At 37.6% G+C, this 27,652-nt stretch overlaps 1 protein-coding gene across 4 annotated transcripts in view; it reads left to right on the top strand.

The window, feature by feature from the left end:
- CDK6 (cyclin dependent kinase 6) overlaps positions 1 to 27,652 on the top strand; it is a 234,895-nt gene that overhangs the window by 39,010 nt on the left and 168,233 nt on the right. For all 4 annotated transcript variants that reach the window (XM_004265601.3, XM_033420481.2, XM_004265602.3 and 1 more), the window contains exon 3: positions 21,965 to 22,100. In XM_004265601.3, the coding sequence (XP_004265649.1) occupies positions 21,965 to 22,100 (136 nt within the window). The remainder of the gene's footprint in view (positions 1 to 21,964; positions 22,101 to 27,652) is intronic.

The raw sequence follows: 27,652 nt of genomic DNA, 5'->3' as shown, positions 1-27,652 counted from the left end.
ATTTTAAAGTAATTTCGTTAGATCATCAAGCTATGAATTATTGAAGATTGTTCTACTGTAAACATTTTTTTCCATTATCTTTCTTTGAATTAGAAACAAGTTGCATGCCGTTTGCCTGGAAGAAGATAAATGTATTATGTGCTAAAATATACAAAGATTTTGGCACTATGTTTTCTCTGCTTTTTATTAATGAATGCTTTTGTTCAGTCTTACATCAGATGAATAGAACAAATCTGTGTTTTGAATAGCTAAAGGCAGGAACAGAATTCTCTGTAACAGTGTTGACGAAATTTACTTGAAAAGACTCACTGAATCTCACTCAGGACGAGTCATTTTCAGCCTTATTTCTACACCAGCACACCTGAGACAGGAAGTAGACTTATTGGTTATAGTGGCTCCCCAGGACAATGATTCCAGTAACTTTCTGAGGGGACAGTTTTGCTAACTGCTACGTCTCCAGTGTTGGCACATTGAAAGTATCCAGGAACCCACTGTTGATTCATTGTCTGATGCTCAGTGGGCGGTAAGGAAGAAGTGTTTGACAAGGCCCTATAGTGGGTTTTATAGTATCTGTTCCTCACCCTCCAGCATTTCCCACCCCAGGAGGCAATTCATAAAAAAAAAACTCAATATAAACGAAGTCTAAGAATTAGCCTTTTCAAAAGTGCTCGTCTGTACTGCCCAAAGAGATGGTCTCTGTCGGAGGAGTTCTTCTGGCAAACCTGGGTGAATACATCCTGAGGCAATGTCTTTATTCTTACAGTTAAAAGTTGCATGAAATGAAAGTCAAAATGCAGAAACATTCTGTTACAGTGTGAAGAAAAGGTATGTCTCAAGGTCAAGGTAACCACTGTTCCCTTTTCAGGAGGCAGTCAGAATGATGGCTAGCTGCCATCATTACACAGGGAGCCAATTCTGTGGTGTGGTTGCCATGTTCCAGGCTCTGCCTGGCTTTGAAGGCTGGGAGCCCAATTTTATTAGTATACCTAGAGGGATTGAGAGTCCAGGGATTGTGGACTCATGCCAACCTTACAAGAAACCGAGGTTTGAACCAAAATGTTGAGTTAGTCTTTTCCAATAAAAGCTGTACTTCTCAAGGTACTCTGCTCTGTCAACCAAGGCATTGCCTTCCTTGTGTGCTCATCTATGGGAAAGCCAGATGATAGGGCACTGTTGCGCAGAGAGTATAGGACCCATGAAGGGAGTTGGAAATAATCTTCAGATCTGACAGCCTCAAGCCCTGTGCCCAATGCATAATCTTGACTGCAGGGAAGGCAGTTCTCTTTGTCACACAAACTCCCTTGCCTATGACAGGGTCAGAGCCCCACTGCCAGATTGTGTCTTTCCAGAGTTTGCTTTTATAGAGATAAAATATGGGCTTTTTGTAAAAGTAAATTGGGTTGATTACATTGTGCTCTGTGAGTTGCTGTCATAGCCTGGTCCCTTAGATTTGGGGTGGCCAGAGTCTCTTGGGCCTTTTTACTGGTAGCTCAGCCTCATCACCTACATTTTGATTTTCCCTCCTTCAATCTTAGAGTTTTTGCTTCAGTTTAGTTTAAGGGCTAACATGTTTTCTGTCCCATGTCCTACTTATGGATACTTTTGTGTCTGTTCATTGAAATAACTTCCCTGACTATAACTAACCTCCTAAAGATAACTTTTCGGCACATCGTTTGATAGTGGTATTTGAAAAAAGTTAACTAATATATAAGTGGAATATTTGAGTTCCCTGTTCATTTATTTACCTCTCCAATTAACAAGTACTGAACTGTAAGGTGTATACTTGAGGTTTTAGAATTTCCATAGATGATTTTCTCTGGAATATCTAAAAAATAATATGCATGTATTTAAGGAGGAAAATGTCCTACTCTCACCAGCTCAGTTTTTCTTTAAGAAACTGCTGTTCTAATTCTGAAAGGGAAATGTACTGTATATCTGAAAAACAAAGAGAAGAGAAGCGAAATATCAAAGAAAAAGCTCCAACAGTATGTTACAATAAATAAGCAATATTAATACATTTAGAAGCTTGTAAAATATAACTTGCAAAGTATTCTACGAGCATGATTAGAAAGACTAAAAAGGGACTGTAAACTATGAGGTTTATTATCATTTTAGCATCTCAAAAAGGTCAGTAAAAACTGTGATCTCACACAGCTGCTTATCATCTGCTCATTTCTCTGTTGAAGAGGGGTATATAGCTAATTTTACTTTTTGGTTTTACTTCTAACAAAGAAGTACCAGCCAAGAGGACAGTGATTAAATATCCACCTGTCTATAACTTTTTAAAAATTGTATAAATATGTTCATTCCTAGGGTTATATTTTTCAAAACTCTGGTTTATTATCTAATGAAATTGAAATATTCTAAGTGAAATTCTTTTTTTTTTTTTCCTTAGGATAGGATTTCTTTTTCCAATTAATTTCTGCTGCTAGTGATGTTGCCTCTTTTCTGTATTTAATAACACTGCTGTGTTTGCTATTTCCCATCGTAGTTGCAGTGCGTATTCTGCAGGCACTGATCTTATACTCAAATAACTGCTGTATGTAAGGTAATAAGAGGGAGGCTTTAACAGAGTGAAATCCTATCAACAGCTAAGAAACACTGGTAACTGACATTACTCTAATAAGCTGAGCTGTGCTTATTGAGCTGATGCTTAGCTCTAACCTTTGTGTGTACTGATTCCAAATGCATCATGTAAAAATCTATAAAATTCTGACATAAGAAAAGCTGGTTAAATGAAAATATATGAATGGTTGTATTGAGAGGATTGGACAAAACCTTTGAAGGGCAGTGAGACGTGGATGGGCTTGTTGGTGTGTCCAGATTTAGACTTGGAAGAAACAGTGAGGTTGGATGTGTGCTGCGGCACAGATTAGTTCTTGTCTATTGTCTTGATAGTGCCCTAAATCCAGATTGGGGCGGGGCTTCTCTAGGATGTGATTTAGGGTGTGAAGTTGTTTCTTTCAGGAACCTTTCTTTTTGTAGTTCCTTGGAAATTTCTCAAAATGTTGGAAGAGTGAAACATGTCGTGTGAAAACATTTTGTGACCTAGTTTTGGCCTAAGTATACTTTTGTACTGGCAAGATACACAGGGGATTTAGGCTTTACTCTTAACAGCTAAATGAACTCAAATGTATACTGCATATAAATTGCTTTGAAGGCTGTGGATCACAAGTTAATAGATTCTGGACCTTATTTTTCCTTTCATGAGCCAGACATTCCTTGGATTTAAGGGTAGGTTAAAATTAAAGAGTAGCAAATTGCTTCCCTCTTTGGAAATAAGCGAAATCACCCTCTGATAATAAAATATTTCTTTAACATGTCAAGACAGTTACTGAGGAAAGAAAGCACAAGGGGAAGAAATGGGGATAACTTGTTTAGTGGCTTGCTCTTTAGGAAATGGAATATTTTTAATAAAAATGAAGTTGTCTTACACCATGTGACTTGAAAATAATGAGACACAAAGAAAAAAATGTAAAATGCCGTACTAGAACTTATATGACCAAATAAATCTCATCCCCCGGGAGGCAGTCCAGTTTTTCTAGCTCTGCTCTAATTGAGGAAAACACTTTCAGACTCTTTTGGAATTGTCTTCAGAACTGTTTTATGAGCCAAACCCCAAAATCAACATCTTTACTTTATTATCACACCTCTTTTTGGGCCCGAAAGAATATTATTCAGCCTGATCCCCCACTTAATTTATCAGACTTGGCTCAGGCTATTTCCAAAAATACAGTGTACTCTCTTATAGGACAATTGAATATTCTGATTCAATTATTTATTCATTCACACATCATGGCTGAGTGCCTCCAGTGAGTCAGGTATGTTGTGGTAACACATAAGAGTCTTGGCTCTGGAAGGGGAAACGTAGAAGGGAGACAAGTGAGGATCACAGAGGCTGTTCACCCCTGAGCAGTCTTTGCCAGTGAGTAGGAGGTCACGAGATGGACAGAGAAAAAGAGAGCTTTCTAGGCAGAGGTAGCAGCTTGTGTCAAGGCCCAGCATAAAAGCCGTGCACATTTCAGGAAATGCAAGAATTTTAGGGTGGATAGGATCTAATTAAAAGATGAGAATGGAGTGGTAATTAGGGGCAAGATCATGAGAGTCCTAGTACCCATGGAATGGAGCATACAGTGGTTAAGAGTGAGGGTTCTGATGCCTGATTATCTGAGCTCAAATCTTGGCTCCTTTGTTTACAAGCTTTATGACACTGAGCAATCTACTAATCTTCTATGCTTTGGTTCTTTTCATCTATAAAAGAGATAAACACAGAGAAAGGTCTTAGCACCATGCCCAGCACAGGGTTGTGCAACCATCACCACAGTCAAATTTAGAACGTTTTCATTCCCCCTAAAAGAAATTGCATACCCATGAACAGCCACTTCACTTTTCCCCCCAACACCCACTACCCCTCACCCTAGGCAACCACTAATCTACTTTCTGTTTCTATAGATTTGCCTCTTCTGGCCATTTCATGTGAATAGAATAATACAATATGCAGTCTTTTGTGACTGGTGTCTTTCACTTAGCATGTTTTCAAGAATTATCCATGTTGTAGCATGTATCAGTACTTCATTCTTTTTTTGTGGCTGAATAATATTCTATTGTGTACATATACCATATTTTATTTATCCATTCATCAGGTGATGGACATTTGGGTTGTTTCCACTTGTTGATTATTATGAATAATACAGCTCTGAACGTTCCTGTGCAAGTTTTTGTGTGGACATATAAATTTATTTTTCTTGGGTATGTAGCAAGGAGTGGAATTGCTGGGTCATATGATAACTCTATGCTTAACATTTTGAGGAACTGCCGAAGTGTTTTCCAGAGTGGCTGCACCATATTACGGTCCCACCAGCAATATATGAGCGTTCCATTTTCTCTACATCTTTGTCGACATTTGTTATTGTCTGTCTCTTTCATTTTAACCATCTTCCTGGTGTGAAGTGGTATCTCATGGTTTTGGTTTGAATTTCTCTATTGACTAACGATATGAACATCTTCTCATGTGCTTATTGGTCCTTGTTATATCATCTTTGGAGATCTGTCTCTTCAGATCCTTTGCCTATTTTATTTTATTATTTTTAGCTTTATTGAGGTATAATTGACAACCTTTGCCCATTTTTAAATTGAGTTGTTTGTCTTTTTATTATTCAATTGTAAGAATTTTTCATATATTCTGGTTACAAGTCGCATATCAGATGCATGATTTGCGAATAGGTTGTCCCATTCTTTGAGTTGCCTTTTCATTTCTTTGATTGTATCCCTTATAGCACAAATGGTTTTATTTTTGATGAGTCCAGTTTATCTATTCTTTCCTCTATGGCTTGTGCTTTTGGTGTCATATCTTAGCATTGCCTAACCCAAGTTCATGAATATTTACTCCTACATTTTTTTTCTAAGAGTTTTATAGTTTTGGCTCTTATATTTAGGTTTGTGATCCATTTTTAGTTTAATTTTTGTGTATGTTGTGAGGAAGGAGTCCAGCCTCACTATTTTGCATGTGGATTTTCAGTAATCCTCACATCATTTGTTGAAGTCTATTCTTTCCCCATTGAATGGTCTTGGTACCCTTGTTGAAAAATCGATTGAGCATAAACCGGAGAGTTAATTTCTGGATTCTCAATTATATTCCACTGATTGATACGTTTACCTTTATGCTAGGCTAGTACCACACTGTCTTGAATACCAAAGCATGTTATAGTAAGTTTTAAAATCGAGAAGTGTGAGTCCTCCAATTTTTTCAAGATTATTTTGGCTATTCTGAGTCCCTTGCAATTCCTTATGAATTTTAGGATCAGTTTGTCAACTTCTGCTAAACAGTCTGGGATTTTGATATGGATTGCGTTGAAGCTATAGGTCAATTTTGGGAATATTGGCCTCATAAAAACATCAAGTCCTTCTGATCTATGAATATGGATGTCTTTCTACTTATGTAGATGTTCTTTAATTTCTTTTAACATTGCTTTATAGTTTTCACTGTACATCTTTTGTTAACTTTATACAAAAGTATTGTTTTCGAAGTTATTATAAATAGGATTTTCTTAATTCCCTTTTTTTCTTGTGACGACATTTTCTTCAGCTGTTTTCTTGCCCACCTTTCTGATTTATTCAGGGGTGCTATTCTTCTTGTTGCATATTATAGCCCCCAAGATTGTTTCACTTGTATAGTTGATAACTTCCCAAACTGTTACTTGACCTGTGTCCAAAACTCCAAGTATGTGTTTGTAATTGTTCACTGGACGTTACCACCTGAATGTCACAAGCATCTCAAATTCATGCCTTCTGGAGTGAACTCACTGAATACTCTTTAAATCTTCTTTTCCTTTTTCGTTTTTTCTTCTGCTGTTTGGAAATAGCACCACCAACCTTGTTGCCTAAAGCAGAACTCTGAAAATCATCCTTACCTTCTTTTCTTCCATCAGCTTTTATATCCTAGTTGGTCACCAAACCCTATGGATTCCACCTCCTAGATACCACTATGGGAATATAAATTGATGTGATCTTCTATAAGGCAGTTTGGAGTAAGAACTTTTAAAAAGTGTATATATTTTGATTCAGAAAAAATGTATATCTTTTGATTTTTGCAGTGCCACTTAAAGGAACTTACCATAAGGTAGTGAGCCAGTGTTATGAGAATAGAGAAATGGTTTAATAGATTACAGATATAATGTAATTGAGTGCAATTTAAACATGGTTTTATATATGTGTATACATAGCCTTGTGAAAGTATTTGATACAGTGTTAATGTTTTTAATTGCATTATGTAAAGCATGATTCTCACTTTGTTTAAAAATAGAAAATAAGCTCTAAAAGAGTAGGGATCTTGTCTCATTGACCTTGATACCCCCTGAAGGGAGTAGATGCTCAGTAAATATTTGTTGGTTGTATTGGTCTCTCTCTGCTGCTCCTGTTTATCTAATCTATCTGTATTTCTTATCTGGGCTTTTGAAGACACTTCCTACATGTTTTCCTCACCTCCCATTTTATTCCCCCACAGTCCAACTTCTGTTCTACGGTCAGCGTGGTATTTCCAAGTGCTAAATCTGGCCATGGCATTGCCCACTGTAAAGTCCTTTGGTTCTTTCCCAATGCCCATAAGATAATTTCCAGACTTCTTAGCCTGGATTAACAAACTCTTCGTAATTTCACTTCTGTGTACTTTTCCAGCTTTTCTCTTGCCATCTTCCAAGATAATCACCAAGTCATGCCAAACTATCCACAATTCCCCAAATATGAATTTTCCTGCATACCTACATACCTTTGGACATGCTGTTCCTTCTGCCTGGACCATGCGAAACTTCCTTTGTTTATCTGGCAAATTCCAGATCATCCTTGGAGACTCAGCTCCCCAGCCACTTCCCGTCTAGGCACATTTGAGTTCCTCTTCTTCAGGGCTTCCATAACTTCTTGAACTCTTTTACAACCCTTAATGTATACGGGATGGGCGTCCCTATAAGGCTAGAGAGTTAGCAAAGGCAGGGACTGTATATTCTTCTGCCTTCCACTCATCATCTTACTGCTGAACAGACTTCTTCTCCTATATCTCCATCTTAGGGCTTCTCAGTGTTGGTCTGAGGCCTGGTACCAATTTTCCATCGTCTGTGATGAAATTAGAAAAAAAAAGGGCCCTGTGGTGAATTTTTCAGAAGGCTAAATCTATTTACATTTTGGGTGTTAAAATGTGCTTTCTTTATGAGATGATGTTGATAGTAGATGGTAGGGTATATTTATGTCTTTAGCTGACAGTGTGCTGTCAGAGCCCTAAATTTGTTGGAAATTTTACAGGTCCCTGGAAACCAAAGGTCTGGGAACACTGCTGTATCTCATGGGGTGGCACCAAGTCCCCAAAGTCAAAAGCCTATGAGTCATCCTTGGCTTCTCCTCCTTCCTCATCCCTCCACCCCCGCCACATTCAGACACTTAGCAAGTCCTGCCAATTCAACCTCCTAAATATTTCTGGAATCTGTACTCTCCTCTCCGTCCTTGCTGCCAGTTCCTTAGGACAGGCCCTCTTTATTTTCCCTGTATAACTGTGGCAACTCCTTATGCTGGTCTTCTTGCCACTATTCCCCTCTTATTCCTGCTCATCAGAATGAGCTATTTAAAAATCAAAAGAAGATACCCGTTTCCCACAGGATACAAGTTTCTTGTGGCATACAAGAGTTCTCTCCAGTGGGACTTCTCGCTGTCCCTTTGCTCTTACCTTCTCTTGGTTTTTAGTGCCCTTTCTTTGCCACTTGCTTGGGTAACTCTTGATGGTCTAAGACCATTCCACTGTCACTTCTACAAACCTTTTCCTACAAGTCTGGGTGAGATGCCCCTCTTGATTACTCTTAAAATACCCTGTATTTATCTTTACCTCAGCATATCCAGCTTAGTTGATATTCATCTATTTATGTCTGCCATCTCACTAGACTCTGAACAACATAAGAAAATCTATTTTATCCTTTGATCTTTCTGTCCCCAGCACCCAGTACAATGCTAGAAAATAACAAATATTGAGTGAACGTTTGTTGGCTAAATGCATTTGTTCAGTGTACATTGTAGAAGGCTCCACTACCCAGAATGAGGGGTGAGTATAGGGAGTCTCCACGAGGCAAGAACACAGGATAAAGGCCCTCTGTAGAAGTTTAGGTAAGAGTGATGAGTACTGAACTGGGGATGTAGCAGTGGATGGAGAAACATTTGACTGGTAGAATTGATGGTTGCCTGGATATTTGGGGAAAGGGAAGAATCTCGGATTACTTGAAGGTTTCTGGGCTTGGAAAATTGGTTGGATGGTGTGGTTCACCAGGATGAGCTCTGTCCCAGATACTTTGAAACTGAGATGTTCAGAATATTGGTTGAAGTTTTCCAAGAGGTAAACTGGATGTGGACTTGGGGGAGAGAATTATTTTGGAGAGAGACAGATTGGGGATTTGTCAGCCCTTAGGTACTATCTGAAGCCATGGCCATTTGTTGTTGGTTATGTTGTGGTAGTGGTGGTGCTGCACTGAGTGAAAAGAGAACAGGACCTGAGACTCTGGATGTTGAAGGTCCACATCAAGGAGGAGAGAGAAGTCTGTGAAGGTTTCTAATTGAAATCCTGGTTTTGTGTCATACCTGTTCTATCACTCTGGACAAATTATCCTCTGAATCTCAGCTTCTTCATCTGTAAAATGAGAGTAATAATACCCACTTAAGTAAAATGAGAGTAATAATACCCACTTAATAGGGATATTGAAGAACTCAACGAGTTTACGTATGTAAAGTCCCTGATATGTACAGTTCCAGGCTCATTCTAGGGGCTTGTAAATGATAGATTAGAGAGGAGATTCAAGAAAGTATTTCTCAGGGTGTGAAAACGTTTTGAAACAAAGAATTTCTTAATGATTATGCTGGAGATTACAATTAATATCTTAAACTTATAAAAATCTAGCTTGAAATAATACTAACTTACATTCTATAGTATATAAAAACTTTTTTCCTATACAGCTCTGCCTTTCCCCCTTTATGTTATTATTGTCACTAATTACATCTTTATACATTGTGTAGCCATTAACGTAAATTTATAATTATTGTCATATGCATTTGTCCTTTTAATTATATTAAGAAAAAATAGCCCAAACCAAAATACAGTAATACTGGCTTTTATATTTACCTGTGTGGTCAGTTACCTTTGCCAGTGATCTTTATTTCTTCATATGGCTTTGAGTCACTGCCTAGTATCCTTTCATTTCAACCTGAAGGACTCTGTTTAGCATTTCTTCTAGGATGGGTCTCATGGCAAGAAACTCCCTCAGCTTTTGTTTATCTGGAAATGTCTTAACTTCACCTTCATTTATAAAGGATAGTTTTTATCTAGAATTCCTGGTTAACAGTTGCACTTTAATTTTATTTATTTTATTTTTAATTTATTTTTGGCTGTGTTGGGTCTTTGTTGCTGCACGAGGGCTTTCTCTAGTTGAGGCGAGCAGGGCCTACTCTTCTTGCGGTGCGCGGGCTTCTCATTGCTGTGGCTTCTCGTTGCATGGGCTCCAGGCGCGCGGGCTCAGTAGTTGTGACTCACGGGCTCTAGTGCGCAGTCTCAGTAGTTGTGGTGCACGGGCTGTGGTGTGTGTGCTGAGTTGCTCCTCAGCATGTGGGATCTTCCCGGACCAGGGATCAAACCCGTGTCCCCTGTATTGACAGGCAGATTCTTAACCACTCCGCCACCAGGGAAGTCCCTGCCCTCCGTAGTTTCGTATGAGAAGTTGGCTGTTAATCTTACTGAGTTTCCCTTGTAGGTGATGACTTACTTATCTCTTGCTGTTTTCTTTGCTTTTTGACAGTTTGACTTATAGTATGTCACAATCTCCTTCCTTCATGTTCATGTGCCTAGAAAGCACTCAGATAAAGGATCATAATAATGATGCTGAATTAAATGATTATAATTTAATGTTAATAATAATGACCATGAGTCATTCATCAGTAAAACATAATTAGTACATTGGGCTTAAAAAGTCAAGAAAATGTTCAATGCTTGCCTCAAAGAATTCCATTAAATTTTTTAACTTTAAAAAATATTTTGGGGACTTGAGTAAGAATCAGGTGTTCAAAATAATTACTTGTGTGGAACACCCAGTGGCCTAAAAGATTCCCAGGATGAGTTGTTCCTCTGGTTTTTGCAAAAGAAAACTTCTGCCGTGGAAGAGATACGGTTACAGCTACATTTCCAAATTCTTACCTACTTTAGTTTTTAATTGCTCTTAACACTATGAAATATTTACCTTATTATCTAAAATATTCCTAAAACAAAGATCAAACTCTAAAATAAAATTAAAGTGTAGATATATTAAATCATAACTTAATATTTACACATTTTTGCATCTGAAAGAAGCCTAACTTCAGATCCTTAAGTTTAGCAGTTGATAGAGATACCAGTTCTTTCAACTTTTCCAACTGTGTTCTGTTTTCTAATCTTTTAATATAGTTTCCTGATGGTGTTCTTTTTTTTTAATTTTTTAAAAATAAATTTATTTATTTATTATTTTTGGCTGTGTTGGGTCTTCGTTGCTACACGCGGGCTTTCTAGTTGTGACTCACGGGCTCTAGTGCGCGGTCTCAGTAGTTGTAGTGCATGGGCTGTGGTGTGTGTGCTGAGTTGCTCCACGGCATGTGGGATCTTCCCAGACCAGGGCTCGAGCCCATGTCCTCTACATTGGCAGGTGGATTCTTAACCACTGCGCCACCAGGGAAGTCTGAGACCCAGGTGTCTTATTCCTTCTGTTAGTTTTGACACTCTGCACTCTCTTGGCCTGTGTTTCCTCATCTGTAAAACAACTGCATAGAACCAGATAATCTCTAAAGCTCCCCATATTTATAAAAGTCCATAATTCTGCCATGGAGAAATTGTTTTCTTTCTTTCTTTCTTGGCTTGTATGATGAACAATAGAGTAATTTGAAGAATTTTTGAGCTATTGTTTCTCCTTTATTTCATGGTAACTCTGCTGCTTTTGACCTTTTAACCAGATATCAGAAAAGTAATTTTATTTTTCCTACATTCTTTTTGTAGAGTTAGTCCATACTGGGGAGGATTGAAAAACACATACCTTCAGTGAGGCAGTAATGCATGCATATTGCTTTTTTCCCCTAGAACAAAATTAAGAATTTGATTTAACATATTTAATTTTTAAAACTACCTTTTCAGAATTGATGGTCAGGATTGTCTCATTAACTTAGTGGAGTAGACTGAAGAAAAGTATATGAGTGATGGAAGGAAAAAAACTTGAAGGAGAAAAAAAGCTTTTCTAATTCTTGTTTTTGAAATGGTGATTTTTTTCTTGTTAAAAATTGATAAGTTCTCATTGTAGGAAGTTCAGATAGGCAAATAGCAGAAAACACAATTCCATAATTTCATCACCTAGAGCTTAGCCACTGTTAGCGTCTTGATTTATTTTTCTACCATTTTGTTTACATATGTGGAATCATACTATACATATTCTTTTGAAGCCTGAATTTGCTTTTAATAATATATCATGAATGCCTTTCCATGTTCAATAAATATGAATCTGTATCATCATTTTAAGGGCCACATGATATCTGTGTGTGTGTGTGTGTGTGTGTGTGTGTGTGTGTGTTTTTCCAGATGACTCTTCAAAAAAGCTTTTTACCAGTTTGTACTCCTACTGTCCTGTGGGCCCATTTTCACAAACGCTCACAAATGTTGTGCCATTTTATCATTTAAACATTTTTGTTACCCAGTTTGAGGGGCTTAAATAGTATATCACTGATGGTTTCATTTATGTTTCTTTAAGTTATTACGATAGTTTAACATTTTTTCCTATGTTTATGGTCGTTTATGTTTCCTTAAAAGGAACTAACTTCAGTGGTTGTTTTATTAGATAATAACCTAATCATAAGTACCTGAGTGAATTAGTGCTGGGATAGCTTTACTCACCTAGTAAGGATGTGATTATGAGAGATTTTTGGCTTACAATGTAGGTAAAATTTGGTTGGTTTTTTTCTAAGACCCAGCAGACAGTCTTCATCACAGACGGCTGCCTAGTTTTGGCTGATTCGCCGTTTTTCCTCAAGAGAGGCCCAAAGCTGGAGAACAGGGCTTTTACAGGTCAGAAGTGGAGACAGAACTGAATGTTGAAAGTTGGCCAGAATGTTCATGCACTCATTCTGACTCAGGCCAGAGCTGCTCACTTTGCTTTCAAAAATATCATTTAACTCATATATTTCTGAGATTGAAATATCTTTGTCAAGCTCTGTTGGGTGTGTCATTTTCTAGCTAGTCAAGGGAAGGACATAAGAGAAGAGGGTCTAGGAGGTCAACAGTCTTCAGCTTTATTTTATTTTTCCTGTGAATTTTCTGAACATTTTTTTTCAGCCCAGGATGGAACACATATATACTGGTATAGCCAAGTTAAACAAAGACATTTGGGAGTTGGCATTACCACAATACCTGTCAGTAGTGTGTCTCATTTGCCACAGAAAGGTCTCTCAGCCCCCAAAGGCTGTGCTACATACAGAGGTAGGATTGCACAATGGTAAGGAAATCAGACTCGGGAACCAAACAGCCTGATTTCAGATCCCATCTTCACCACTTACAGTGCCTGGGCCTTAGGCAAAGTACCAAACCTCTCTATGACTGTTTCTTTCCTCTTTTTGTTTTGAAACAGCTTTATTGAAATGCACTTTACATACTATCAAATTCACCCATATAAGTATACAGTTCAGTGGTTTTTAGTATATTTATGAGTTGTGCAGCTATCACCATGATCTTACATTTTATTACCCAGAAAGAAACCCAGTACGCGTTAGCAGTCATTCTTCATTCCTTCCCCTCCTTCGTCTCCCACCACCCCCGACCCTAGGCAACCACTAATCTACTTTCTGTCTCTATGGATCTGCCTATTGTGGAGGTTTCATGTAAAAGGAATTATGAAATATGTGGCCTTTTGTGATTGGTTTCTTTCACTTACCATAAACTTTTCAAGGTTTATTCATGTCATAGCATGTATCTGTACTTCATTCCTTTTATTACTAAATAATATTCCACTATAGGGATAATACCATGTTATGTTTATCCATTTATCAATCGATAAGACGTTTGGGTTGTTTCTATTTTTGGCTATTATGAATGATGCTGCAATGAACATTTGTATACATAACGTCTGTTTCTTCATCTATAAGAACGAGTACCATTTCATAGTGTTGTTATGAACACTAAAAAAGTCAAAATACATAGAAGGAGCTAGTGGGGAGCAAACTAAGAAATGTTAGTTAGTAAATGTGATATATTAGTGTGTGAGTCCTCATTTAACATCAGTTACAAGATTTGGCCTCCTCAGCATGCCATGCTTTCCTAATGGCATCTCTGAAGATCCTCTCTTTTACTTTGCTCCCAACTTTTCCCTGAGTTATAATTTTGAAAAGTTTAATTCGTTCAGTAGACATTGAACATCTACAGTGTGTTAGGCACTGTACTAGATGCTCTAGAGAGTTAAAAGAAAAGAGTAAAAAAGTATGGAGAGGTACTTCCAGTTTAAGGCTGTCTTTAGTTTGCTAATCTGTAATCTCTGATCTGCCAGTAGGGTTTATGACTTGGGGCCCCTGAACCCCACCCTCACACCAAATGTCACAGGGTTATGAATCGTTTAATCCATTCACTCTTATCAGGCCCTTATTTTGACCCATGTATCTGTGTTTGTGAAGCTAACTGTTGTGTAAGGAAAAGGCTAAAACTAAGGTAATCATGTCTAGGTGGAGCCTTCACCGGGTGCAAGAGAAATGTCTCATTCCTACACTGTAGCTGGGGTTGGTGAATGGTGTTTATTCTAATCAAGACATAATGGTCCGGAATTTTCTCAGCAGATTTCTTCTTTTTATAGAGTTGACTTTATGTTGTTTCTGAACTTAGAAAACTATTTTGTATCGGAACTGGACTCAGCAGAAGTGTCAAGTCATTGTCTACCTGCCTCTGTTTTCTTTCTCTTGACTTTGTGGAGATGGTGATCCACGTGGTGACTCAGAATATTTTGCTCCTGCTACCATTCTCTTCCCTATAAGAGAACAAGTAGATTTCTGTGATTTCCTCGTGTGTTTTAGCTCTGAAGTAATGTTTCCTTTTTTCCCATAATAGTATATACTTAGCATAACAGAGTGATGTTACTACCTCATTCTTCTCTCTGCCTTTGATTCAGATAAAATGCATTAGCAGTTTGAAGGATTATGCTTGAAATATGAGTGCCTCCAGTGCTTGCTATAGGACTATGAAAGAAGTTTGAACTCTATTATTTAATGTCCATTTCAGGAATTCATCTTGAATATGAACAGAGCAGTATACAGTATCCTATATACCCATTAAGACAGCCCAAATAGCTTATTTGGGGCCCAGCTTACAGTGCACCAGTTTTGCACTACCCTGTGATAGCAGTGTGTTTCCATATACACAAGTTTTTACTGTTTGCTCTATTTTAAATATTTACTGTAGTGCAAGTCACATCTTGTAAACTTGCCCAATATGGGGGATTCCCATTTTATTTGTAAAACACTTTTTGGTTAATGGATGCAAAAATATTAACTCATAGATCCACATTGCCAGGTACATGTAGATAGAAGCTGAAACCAGATTAGTAGAAACTCTAAAGATGAACTGGAAGAAGATGAACTATGAAACTTTCTTATGAACACTCTTTTTAAGGCTATAAGGAATAAAATGAGTTAGTAAATAAAAGATGTTGGCTTTGCATTCCCTTGTCAGATTGTGGTAGCCTTCAGTGTAACAACAGTATGATCACAAAGGGGTTTCCCTGCTTTGGGGTTATTACTTATGGGGCGCCCCTGTGCGTTTCCACTTTTCAACAACAGCTAGTGGAAGGGGGGTTGCTTAACGAGGGGTTTTGGGAGAACAGATCTCTGAGCATTGGACTCAACCTTTAACTAAACTCAGTACCTTTGTATGATTTTTAAATGCTTCTCCTTGCCTCCTCACTTCTCCTTACCCAGGCCTTTCCGATGCTATAGGTTCCATATTCCCATTTGCAATGAGCTTGTCTCTCTTGCTTTCTTTCTCTACTTTTTCTCCATAAAATGCCTCTGTGGTCAGACAAGGAACCACAAGGAGGAATCCTGGGAAGAGGCCGCATGGCTCCTTAGGAGAGATTAATTATTTGGCTCTGCTGCTGTCAATTACTCTTTCCCAGCCAGCAGGCTCATGGAGAAACCTCTTAAGGCAAATAGTCTCCCAGCAAGTCAGGGAACTAGTATAGTCACCTAGAGGAAACTCCTACTAATTAAGCTATGTGCTTGAGCTTAATTCAGTTTGTCTAAGATATAAGATGTATTTGAGGTCAGATATTGATGTTTAAAGTCTTTTAATTATTTCAAAATGTTTATAGATGTCTTAGGACTATTTTTTGTTGTAAGTAATAAAACCCAACTCAAACTGGGTAAGCACAAAAGCAACATTACTGACTCATCTAAGTAATAAATCCAGGGGTAGTTTGGGCACAAGTGGGTCCAGGTGCTTAAATGATGTCATCCGGAATCTCTTGCCTATCATCTCTCTGCTCTGGCTCTCTTCGGTGTTGGTTGCATTCCATGGTGGGCTCTACAGTGGTGGCAGAGATGGCCACCAGCAGCTGCAGGCTAATCTGTTGCCAGTTTGGTAATCCCAGAATAAAGAGAGCTCTACTTTCCCAGAAGATCTAGTAAAATTCCTGGGACCAATTCTCATGGTCCTGTCCATCCCTAAATCAGTCATTGTCACTCTGTCCAGGGTAGGTTACGTGCCATCCTGCGCATGTACCCCACGAATATATTGCTTGAGTGTATGGGGTAGGAGTGGTTCCTCAACAAGAAATGAGGATATGGTTTCCAGAAGAGAGAATGGATCTTGGAAAGGTAGACATCACAGGTGTCTACTGTAATAGGATGTAGAATGAATCTACTTTGATGTTGATATATAAAGTTTCACATAGTGTTTGTAGAATTAATTTGGAATTAATACATAGCCATATATCACTGCTTGTAGTTTTACATGTCAGTTGTCTCTCCCCCCAACTGGATATGAAGCTCTTAGAAACGGTCCCCGTCTTAGATCTGTTGGAATCTCTAAAACCAAGTACAGTGCCTGCACAGTACAGTGTCCATACTGATAAATGTTTACAGGTACTGCTGAAATGGCGATTTCCTTCTCGCAGCAGGTTCATTATTATTAGTGGCAAATACTTCTGGAATTACACCATTCAGTGCTGGTTGAGAATAAGTGCACACACACTCCTTATTTAATGAGCAAAAGGAGAATACCCTGGCCAGCATCCAGTAGTGTAGGGTTATTGGGAGGTGTGAACATAAATTTGGTGCATGCAAACTGTAGCCAAAGAATGTGCTTCGTGGACTATAGAGGAAGAGATTAGAGATTTTTAAAAAATTCTTCTCAATTCTGAAGACTGCCTGTAGTTCAAATAAAATTTTGTTTAGCACCCTTCGGCAGCTGTGCCAGACATCTCACAGATCTTGAACTATTTGATGTCCAAACATTCAAGAGTATGAAAAAGAGCGACAGGAAAAAAATCCTTATAGAACTTCCTGTGACAGGTCAGAGTTTAATCACAGCAAGTAATGCAGATTTCCCTTTTATTATAACCACAATAGAAAGGCAGGGCTTGTGTTTACAGAGCATGTTGTTTGGGAGACCTTTGTAAATTGTAATCTTTGGAAATCCCAAACCTTATTGGATGTAATCCCATCCATTAGATGAAGACAACTTGCCTATGCAATAGATCCAGAATAGCAAGTTAAATGGAGAACGTGAACAGGAAGCAGTCATTCCGAATTACAATGGGTAGGATGCAGAGTTAATTCATGGAGATATTTTGTTATGAGATAATTACATCACTAGGACAGCTGGAAAGCTGAGTGCTGTGCTGGACCGCAGTGCTTGCTCTCTGCCCTGCAGCTGGGGGGTCAGGACAATAGAGACAGGGAGAGGACTTATTTTATGGGATAGTTAGGGGCTTGGCTGACTTAATTGTAAAATGATAATGACCTATCTGCCTTTTTTGGATTTTGTTTTGCGCAGCTAAACTGGATTCGTAGACTCAGTGAATGCTGAGAACTACTTTTTGAACCTTCACTTGGATCGCGTTAAGCTAAGCTCTAATGGATAAATTTTGAATGGTAGTTTTCATTTCCTCTAAAAGTCATCTGAGATACTTTTGTTCATCCTCAACACAATGTGATTATATTTCTCTTATGGAACTGTAGTTATGCAGTCACTGAAATGGTATTTTTGTCAGTTTACTGAATAGCAAAAAAAATAGAATGGTTTTAGAAAGCTTTAAGTTGTTGGTCGACACAAGGAATCAAACAGTTGAAGTTATTTACCAGGGTTTATTTTCAAATGTTCAGACCTGTCTGGCTCTTTTGTTTTGCAAGTTACAGAGGTTATAGATAGCTTGACCACATTCCTCATTGATTTATATAAATATATTACAGATTGTTAACCTCCTGCCAAACACCAGGGGTTTCATTCAGTTCTTGTTTAGTTCGGTTGCTTTACGTGAGACTTATTGGTTTTATTACAGCATCTATCTTCTCTTTATTGCCCACTGAAGTGATTATTATTTGCTTTGGGATGATTCCAGACAGAGTCCTTGTAGACAAGAAAGCATCAAAAATATTATGTTCTAAAATTCCTAAGATTAGTATTTATAGCTGTTGATTCAAAATGCATTTTCTACCCATTATGACTAATGTAATTTAATTTTACTATGATAATGTTTACTAAGCAATTAAGTCAGACTAAATATCATGTTTTAGTATAGAGTAATATTTCCCAAAATGTCTTCTGTACGGTACTGGGTCTATTGGATGTTGATGGCCAGCATTAGAGCCCCAAACCTACAGGTTCTTCTAGGACTTTTACTTCCCTCGATGTCACTTTTGAATTTCTAAGGAGGCGGTAATAGGCTCCATTTCCCAAATAAAATTGATAACGGCACCTTAAAAAAATAAAAAGCATTATCACCTTGAACCAGCGTGAGCCACTTCTAGTAAACACCATTCTTTTTGTAGCCTAGAAGAATATATGATTATATACACTAAAATTTATACAAGAATATTCTACTCTGTGTCTCTTTAAATGTGTGTCTTTAAAAATCCACTTTAAAAAAAATTGCCAATTAAAATTAGTGCCTTTTCTCCATGGCTTATCATTTGGGGCAATTAACAGGGGCTCCAGGGAGCTCACCTTTTGCATATCTCAGGTGTGGAGTCCAGGTGCTGCAGGCAGCAACAGTGAATCTTAATAAATTGAAGAGAGTGATATAACTTTGAGAAAAATAACTTGGGTGGGTTAGATGTTATTCTTGCATTGTGTCATACAGAGTGTTTGAAAATGGTTTCAGTGAGATGAAGCAACATAGCATGCTGCCAGGGCTGTTAGGTAACTAACAACGGTTTGGGAGCAAGTGACCCTTCGGTTTAGCAGTGTTTTATGATCACTTCATTCTCCAGCTACGTCCCTGTCAAAAAATTTTTTTCTTTTGGAAATTACTAAAACGTTTTATGTATTACAAACCATAAGTGTAGTAAGAACTGGAGTTACTAGTTCTTTACTGACTGGAGGCAGTGATAAACAATGTATTTTTTTATTAAGGAAATGTATTACTTATAATAGAAAACATTTTGAAAGTAATGTTTAAGAAGCACAGCTGTAATGATGCAGTTCCCATGTTTGTATTTGATTTTAGTACAGGCCATTTTTGGTTCATTACTGTTTCATTTTATCACAAAAATAGAAGCAACAGATATAAAGAAGCTTGGTAATTGTGGAACTCCTTTTTCTTCTTCAAAAGGAAGAAAAAATATTCCATTGTATATATTTGCCACATCTTCTTTATCCATTCATCTGTCAGTGGACACTTAGGTTGCTTCCATGTCCTGGCTATTGTAAATAGTGCTGCAATGAACATTGTGGTACATGACTCTTTTTGAATTATGGTTTTCTCAGGATATATGCCCAGTAGTGGGATTGCTGGGTCATATGGTAGCTCTGTTTTTAGTTTTTTAAGGAACCTCCATACTGTTCTCCATAGTGGCTGTATCAGTTTACATTCCCACCAACAGTGCAAGAGGGTTCCCTTTTCTCCATACCCTCTCCAGCATTTATTGTTTGTAGATTTTTTGATGATGGCCATTCTAACCAGTGTGAAGTGATACCTCATTGTAGTTTTGATTTGCATTTCTCTAATGATCAGTGATGTTGAGCCCAGCCATAAAAAGAAACAAAATTGAATTATTTGTAGTGAGGTAGATGGACCTAGAGTCTGTCATACAGAGTGAAGTCAGAAAGAGAAAAACAAATACCGTATGCTAACATATATATGGAATATAAAAAAAAAAAAAATGGTTCTGATGAACGTAGGGGCAGGACAGGAATAAAGACACAGACGTAGAAAATGGACTTGAGGACATGGGGAGGGGGAAGGGTAAGCTGGGACGAAGTGAGAGAGTGGCATGGACATATATACACTACCAAATGTAAAATAGTTAGCTAGGGGGAAGCAGCCGCATATCTTGGTGCTTTGTGACCACCCAGAGGGGTGGGTTAAGGAGGGTGGGAGGGAGATGCAAGAGGGAGGGGATATGGGGATATACGTATGCATATAGCTGATTCACTTTGTTATACAGCAGAAACTAACACAACACTGTAAAGCAATTATACTCCAATAAAGATGTTAAAAAAAAAAAGGAAGAAAGAGTAAAGCTGTCAAAGTATGTGGGTTAAATGGAAAGAAGATTGTTCAAAGGAGCCTATGAATAAATGGTAGTTACCTCAAATTACCAAATTGAAAGAGTTGTTTTCATAAACTTCCCAGGTTTCAGATCCATGAATGATAGCAATCATGTTTTTCAGTACGGCATGCATATGATTTATGGCATTATTTTTAATAAATTTGTTAGTTAGGAGTTTTTACTTTGTCAGAATAATTTTTCAGAATAAGTCACATTAGTGATACTCGAAGACTTTAGAAATTTAGAAAAAGTTAAGTTTATAAGTAGATAATTAAAACTTAGAAGTCAGAATATTTGGAAGTAGACAAACGTAAGGAAGAAATTCTGTTGATCTTAATTGATTTTAATGGAGTTGTAGAACTCACCCCAGGCTGCCCAAAATTAAAAAGGAGTTTGGACCTGGCTATAAAGTATGTGTGGTTGGTGGTGGTGGTGTTCACCCCATCGATTTAACTTAATTATGGTGTTCTTTAGTTTCTTTTAAAGTTTACTTTAGATTAACACTGAAGTACCAAAGGTTATGGAGCCCATTTAGCCCAGAAATGCAGTAGAGTGGCGTGGTGAACCAGCTAGGCATTAAAAATTTAAGAGGTAATGTACAAAGTGGATAACTGAGAGTCAACCCTGCATTTCAGTAACTGGGTTATATGCACATTTATAGTTAGTTTCTTTGAAGAAGGTGTTGTTTCATTTTAAAAAATGAAAGAAAGTAATATGAGTAGCACTTTTATTAGCCTTTTCTTAGTATTTATATTACATTCTTGTCAAGAAATTTATTTATAGCTTGTTTATGGGTGGTGTGTTTAACTCTTTAAATGTTTGGTGAGCATCTCATGTGCCAGATAGTATCTTTGTCTGTTGAAGCTAAAGGAAATTCTGTCCTTTGTCTTGAAAATTCTTTTGACTACTGAAGGCTTTGTTCTTAAAACTTAAATTTTGAATTTGTCGTAGGATTTTATGGAAGGAATTGAATTCTCCCATCCAAACATAATTATAAAGTTTGTCAATCTGCCTTTATCATCTAAGGGCAATATAGTTTACAAATGCAATTTCTGCCCCCCCCAAAAGTTAAAATTTCACAGTTTTTATTAGCATGATATTTGGAATTTTAAAGCTAAGAATTCATGCCCATTCCAGGGAAATGATTTGATTCACCAGGATGAGAAGGCTTTCTTAGAAATAAACCAAATTTCTCCTTATTCCATTATAGCTATTTTCATAGGCATAATTATAAGACCTTAAATTCCAGGAAAATCTAAATTGCAGAGTCCAGCATCTCCAGAAAATGCTCAATCTGTCTCTTTAATAATTCTTGACCTGTGAGCTAAGAACCATATTTTTCCTAGAGGCTGCAGTTTTTGAAACTATCTCTATCAGCAAATTCTGCCTAAGATCTTAACTAAGGAGCCCTCCAAGCAGGCATTCTCATGTTGCAGTCGTGTTGCTTTTTCTTTGCCATTGTGAATTTTGTCACCACTTAACCAAGTGCTCTGCCCCTGAACTTTCATATCGATATTAAACTATCAGATCCTATTAGGTATCCTTACGTATTATCACAAGGAATGATCAAACCTGTCCTTTTTTCCCCCTAATTATGTGATCAAATTGAGGGATATGTGTAAGACTTACAGGTTACTTCTTTGCTTATTACCACCTACTTAATACCTCTTTTTTTTTTTCCTTTTAGGTTGTTTGATGTGTGCACAGTGTCACGAACAGACAGAGAAACCAAACTAACATTAGTGTTTGAACATGTTGATCAAGACTTGACCACTTATTTGGATAAAGTTCCAGAGCCTGGAGTGCCCACTGAAACCATAAAGGTACTAAGAATCATCTCTCTGCCTGGTCAAACAGTCACACTGTTATATAAACAATGGCACTCTTTCCTTATGAAAATTGCCAAAATTAGAGCCTTTGGAACTCAATATATGGTTAAATATATCTAGTATGACTAAGTGGGATGTTTAAAGAATGGGGTATATTCTAGTTCACTAATTTTAGGGCTCAGTGGAAAAAACCCTTTAGTTCTAATACATATTAAAATTATTGGAAAATATCTATTTGTACGTTATCTGGCCCTAAGCTTAGAAAGTATAGTGTAGTAAGTATAGCTCAGCCTTTTTCTGATCGTTTGTGGACTCTGAGGGTTATAATTTAAAACATCATTCATGAGTATACTGAATATGTAATTGTATACTGGTCCTAGGACATACCTATGCTATGTAAATCTGAAATATTGATTGTTAGGCCCTTCTTTCTCCATTTTCTCCTCATTCATAAAACATTTATAGGAAGCCTAAGTGTCAGGTACCATCCCAAACTCTTGGGATTCAAAGATGACTTAAGACTCCTTGGAGGTCAGCAAGCTAGATGCATTGTATTGACTAGAGGTCCTTTCTTCCTTTAGGTCTAATGGGAAGAGCTACTTATAAAGCTCTGTTGGTCTTACTTTGTTCTGCTTAATTGAACTTCCGAGTCGATCTTGTAGATCTGTGCATATCATGGGCAGGTTTTCACAAAGACCTGTTTGTTTTTGTGAATTAGGTGAAACAGGCTCCTTACCTTATCATTCTTTGTGTAGAAATGAGTTCTAGAGTTCAGCATCATTTTAGATAGGAGTTAATAGCTGAAAACAGTTTATCTTCTGAACAGAGTAAGAAATGTCTTTTAGTGATAGCTAGGTGGTGTTCCCAGATACTGATGCATTTAGAACGTGATGTACTGACTGATTTATTTCTTGGGTTTTAGACTAATGTAGAATTTATTTTCTCCTATCTGCCTTTCATAAAAGAATATGGTGCTCAGGAATGGTCTCGTTGCTTCCTGAGCAGTTTCAGGGACAGTAAGGCCCTTTAAACATAGGTATTCCTAATTACCTGTTCTTGGTCCTTTTCTCTTCTATCTCTGCATCCCTTTTTTCACTCAAATTCTATTCCAATCCTGTGGCTTCAGTTCTTTCCTTTATGAGTTTGTCCAAAATACCATGTTCAGCATGCAGGGCAGAGTATAGCCCTGTTTTGTGTTCTCTGCTTTCTGGCCAGATTGGGCTAATCCCCATCCTCTTACTGTGGCTCATAATTTCCTACCTCCGTGGGCTTCCTTCTCGTTGCCATTCCTTTGCTCCCCCCCACCAATAACTCTCTGCTTACATTTTTCAAGGCCCACCCGAGATATCATTTGAGCAGCCTTTATAGCTGGATGTAATCTCATTTGTCTTATAGCTTGTTCTACATCTCTCCCTCTTTATCATATTTTCTACATTTAATTGTGATTATTTGTGTCCATGTCTTACCTATTCATTCATCTTTGTATCCTGACAGTCCCTACTCAGTGATTTATACACATAGGTACTCAATAAATAAGACACATTGCCAACCTTTCTTCAGATATAATTAATTGAAAATTGTTTTTTAAATGACTTCCAACAGCTTAAACACGGACTGTCAAAATAAGCATTAGCTTCTTCTAATCTATTTCTAAGTTCAAAAATTTCATTTGGGGGAGGTCATTTTTTTTTTAAGCAGCGAGACAAGGTAACCATATATTTATACCCTACATTGCCACCTACATGGATCTTTCGAGCTTCACGTTAAATTCTCCTAGGACGTTAGAGGCTGCTGAGTGGAATCATTTGCAAAAGTGTGTGTAGTTAAAATGACTGATAAACCAGAGTGATGTGCTTAAACTAAGGCTTGATCAGGCAAGAGTAGAAAATGAAGTGGGGTGGGGGAAACTCCCAAGGGTGGGAGTAGAGAGGTAAGCAGGATTCAGAGAGGAACAGGCAAAAAGGTGGTCACTAAGGTGAGGTGAAGGAGAGGAGCCGGGGGATGGCCAAGCCAAGGTTGGGGAGCGGGGGATTGGTGCTTATCAACAGAAGCTTTTGACAAGGTAACTTGTTAAAAGTATTTTTTGAGTTCTTCATCTATCCAGGGAAAGGGAGTGTCACTTCGTTCTGTGTTGAACAGGAGATTCTCCTGGAGGCTGTTAAATTTCTTCAGCCATCAGGGACAACAGCCCCACAAAGGTAGAGGTGGGTGCAAGGGCTGTGGTTATTTAAGGTTTGCGGTTAATGGTGTTTTGATGTTTTCGTAGTAAAATAAAACTATGGTCAACTGAAATATTTCAGGCGATTAATTTGTATGTTAACGGCTCATTGAACATCTTTTGCTAACTTAAAAGCTAGTCGCAAGACCCGTTTCGTCTTCACCCTTAATTTTTTTTTTAATTGAAGTATAGTTGATTTACAATGTTGTTTTTAGTTTCTGGTGTACAGTGAAGTGATTCAGTTATACATATACATATATTCTTTTTCAGATTCTTTCCTATTATAGTTTATTACAAGATATTGAATATAGTTCCCTTGCTATACAGTAGGACCTTGTTGTTTATCTATTTTATATATAGTAGTTTGTATCTGCTAATCCCAAACCTAATTTATTCCCCCCTCCCCGCCCCTCTCCCCTTGGGTAACCGTAAGTTTTCTATGTCTACGAGTCTGTTTCTGTTTTGTAAATTAAGTTCATTTGTATCATTTTTTTTAGATTCCACCCATAAGTGATATCATATGATATTTGTCTTTGTCTGTTTGACTTCACTTAGTATGATAATCTCTAGGTCCATCCATGTTGCTGCAAATAGCAGTAGTTCATTCTTTTTATGGCTGAGTAGTATTCCATTGTATATATGTACCACATCTTCTTTATCCATTCATCTGTCGAAGGGCATTTAGGTTGCTCCCATGTCTTGTCTATTGTAAACAGTACTGCCGTGAACACTGGGGTGCATGTATCTTTTCAAATTAGAGTTTTCTTCAGATATGTCCATTCATCCTTAATTTTTAAAAATTTTCTGAACTGTGCTGATCTACTTTTCTTCCTTATTAAATATAAGGGTTTTTTTTTTTAGCATTTGTGTTTGAGGTTCTTTAAGGCCATCCTTAAAAACATGAGTAATCATTTAAAAGCACTATAATACTATCAAATGGATAGTTTTAAGCTGAATATGTGATTGACATAAATTTATTTTTAATGAACACTTTTATCTTTTGTTTCTAAGTTGACATCTTTTTAAGCACTGGTATGAAGGATAAACAGCTGCTCAGTAGGAAGTTCCAGCTAGTTGAGGTTCTGGTTAATTGAATTTTTCAAGCACACAGCCAGAGAACAGAAATATTTTGTTGTTGTAGAGCTCATTTATGAGAAGTCTCAATAACTATATCAAGTGAATATTATTATTATGAGGAACCTATTGGGAACATGGATTGGATTCTTTATATAGAATGCTTTGTTGTAATAAGAGTTTTTCTGAATATACTCGTACAAAGGTTAATTGAATATTTACAGGGTGAGTTCTGTGCTAGGCACTTTGAGGACACAAAACTGCATAAGTCATGAACCTGCACTTGAGGACCTTAGAATATAAGAGCACACAGAAGCATGTGGGACACTTCTCTATGGTTATTTAAGTAGTTTAGTTGGTGTTTGATACTTTCAGGTTTAAAAAACCCCACTTACTTATGAATAAACACAGTCTGTAGCTGATTCTTTGCATTATGGTACCAAAATATTTTCTAAAATGTTCTTCGAAATCATAAATATTATTATTGACATTGTCTTGCATATATCAGAACTCGCCATGTTGCAAAATAGACAAATAGGTAAAATATTTTAACATGAAATAGGTGTAAAACAGGAAGTCAGGGAAAGACCTCATATTCAGTTGGTTTAGGCTGTGGGAATTTTCCTCCACTACCTGTCCCCCACCATGTTTTCTGTGGCACTGTTTACCTGTTGGTCCGCCTCAATTCACTATATTCGAGCGCACATTCAGGACATAAATTGCATTAGGTGAGCCGTACTTGGGTAAAACTGGGATGTTGCATGGTCTCTGACTAGCTATTACAGAGGTAAACTCTTTCTGTTCAGTACCATTTTCATCAACCTGTTTGTTATAAAAAGAGCCCGTGAGGGCTTCCCAGGTGGTTCAGTGGTTAAGACTCCATGCTTCCACTGCAGGGGGTGTGGGTTCGATCCCTGGTCAGGGAAGTTCCACATGCCACATGGTGCAACCAAAAAAAAAAAAGAAAGAAAGAAAAGAAACAAACAAACAAAAAAAGAGCCCATGATGGGCTTATTTTCCCAGCTTACATATATCACATAACAATTTTTACATGCATTTAATACCATTTGTTTTTAAAAGTAAAAATGGCAGAAAACCACCCCTGAAGCCCTAAGTATTTGTGAAGGTTGATAGTTGGGTGAACTCATTAGGGGAAATTTTGTCATTATCATATGGTCTGGACTGAAAATTGTCATTGAGAGGCTTATGAGAATAAAATAAAATCATAGGTGGTTCTTTCCAACATTTTACAATACACCTGTTCTAAAAATAAATAAATACATTTATACGTCTTATTCATACTTCATCTTGAAGTTTTCATCACATTCTTTAATCTCTTTTCTTGATGTCCTGAGATATATTCATTCATGTTGATGGTGACATTTGCATAAAGAAACCTCTTGACTGCTATGCTGTGACATCAACAGATACTCAAACTTTGCCTCGTAGGCTTATTGTTGCCATATCTTGCTTTCCTATTTCTAGTTCGGAATGTTTTTTTTTTTTTTTTTTTTCCCGGTACGTGGGCCTTTCACTGTTGTGGGCTCTCCCGTTGTGGAGCACAGGCTCCGGACGCGCAGGCTCAGCGGCCATGGCTCACGGGCCCAGCCGCTCCGCGGCACGTGGGATCTTCCCGGACCGGGGCACGAACCCGTGTCCCCTGCATCGGCAGGTGGACTCTCAACCACTGCACCACCAGGGAAGCCCAGAATGTTATTTTTTGATGTACTTAATTGTGGAGGAATGCAGTGCCGTCTGTGTAATTTTAATTTGATCATTTGAGATTCGACATTGTCTTCTTAGACCGCCATGCTTAAACTTATGAGGCAATAACTGACACCTTATGATTGTCTTATTTTTTTCTTTGGGGGTTCATAATACATTCTGAGTACCTGTGTTTATGTAGCACCTTTCATTTATGGGGACTTTATGAGAAAAGAAAAAAAAGGCTTCCAGATTGTTAGGTTTTCTCTTTCATGCCTTTATCTGCTACCTTATGAGAGAGGATCAGAAAGAACTGTAAACAAATTCCCTCACCTTGTTCCTTAGTCATGTGTAACTGCTACCCAGAAAAAGAACTATATGGCAGGATATATATGGGGAGAGACTCCTGTGTAAAATCTTATGCTTTACATGTTTTCAAAGGTAATGCCTTCTTTTACTAAACTATCATTTGGTACTCAGGCTTCCCTCTCTAGTACATTATCTCTCCTAGTATATGACCTGGCTTCTCAACTATCTTTTTAACGCTTTG

Source organism: Orcinus orca, chromosome 9 (assembly GCF_937001465.1).
Source record: "Orcinus orca chromosome 9, mOrcOrc1.1, whole genome shotgun sequence".
NCBI lineage: Eukaryota > Metazoa > Chordata > Mammalia > Artiodactyla > Delphinidae > Orcinus > Orcinus orca.
The sequence above is the reverse complement of the archived record's forward strand: the minus strand, read 5'-3'. Positions and strand labels throughout refer to the sequence as shown.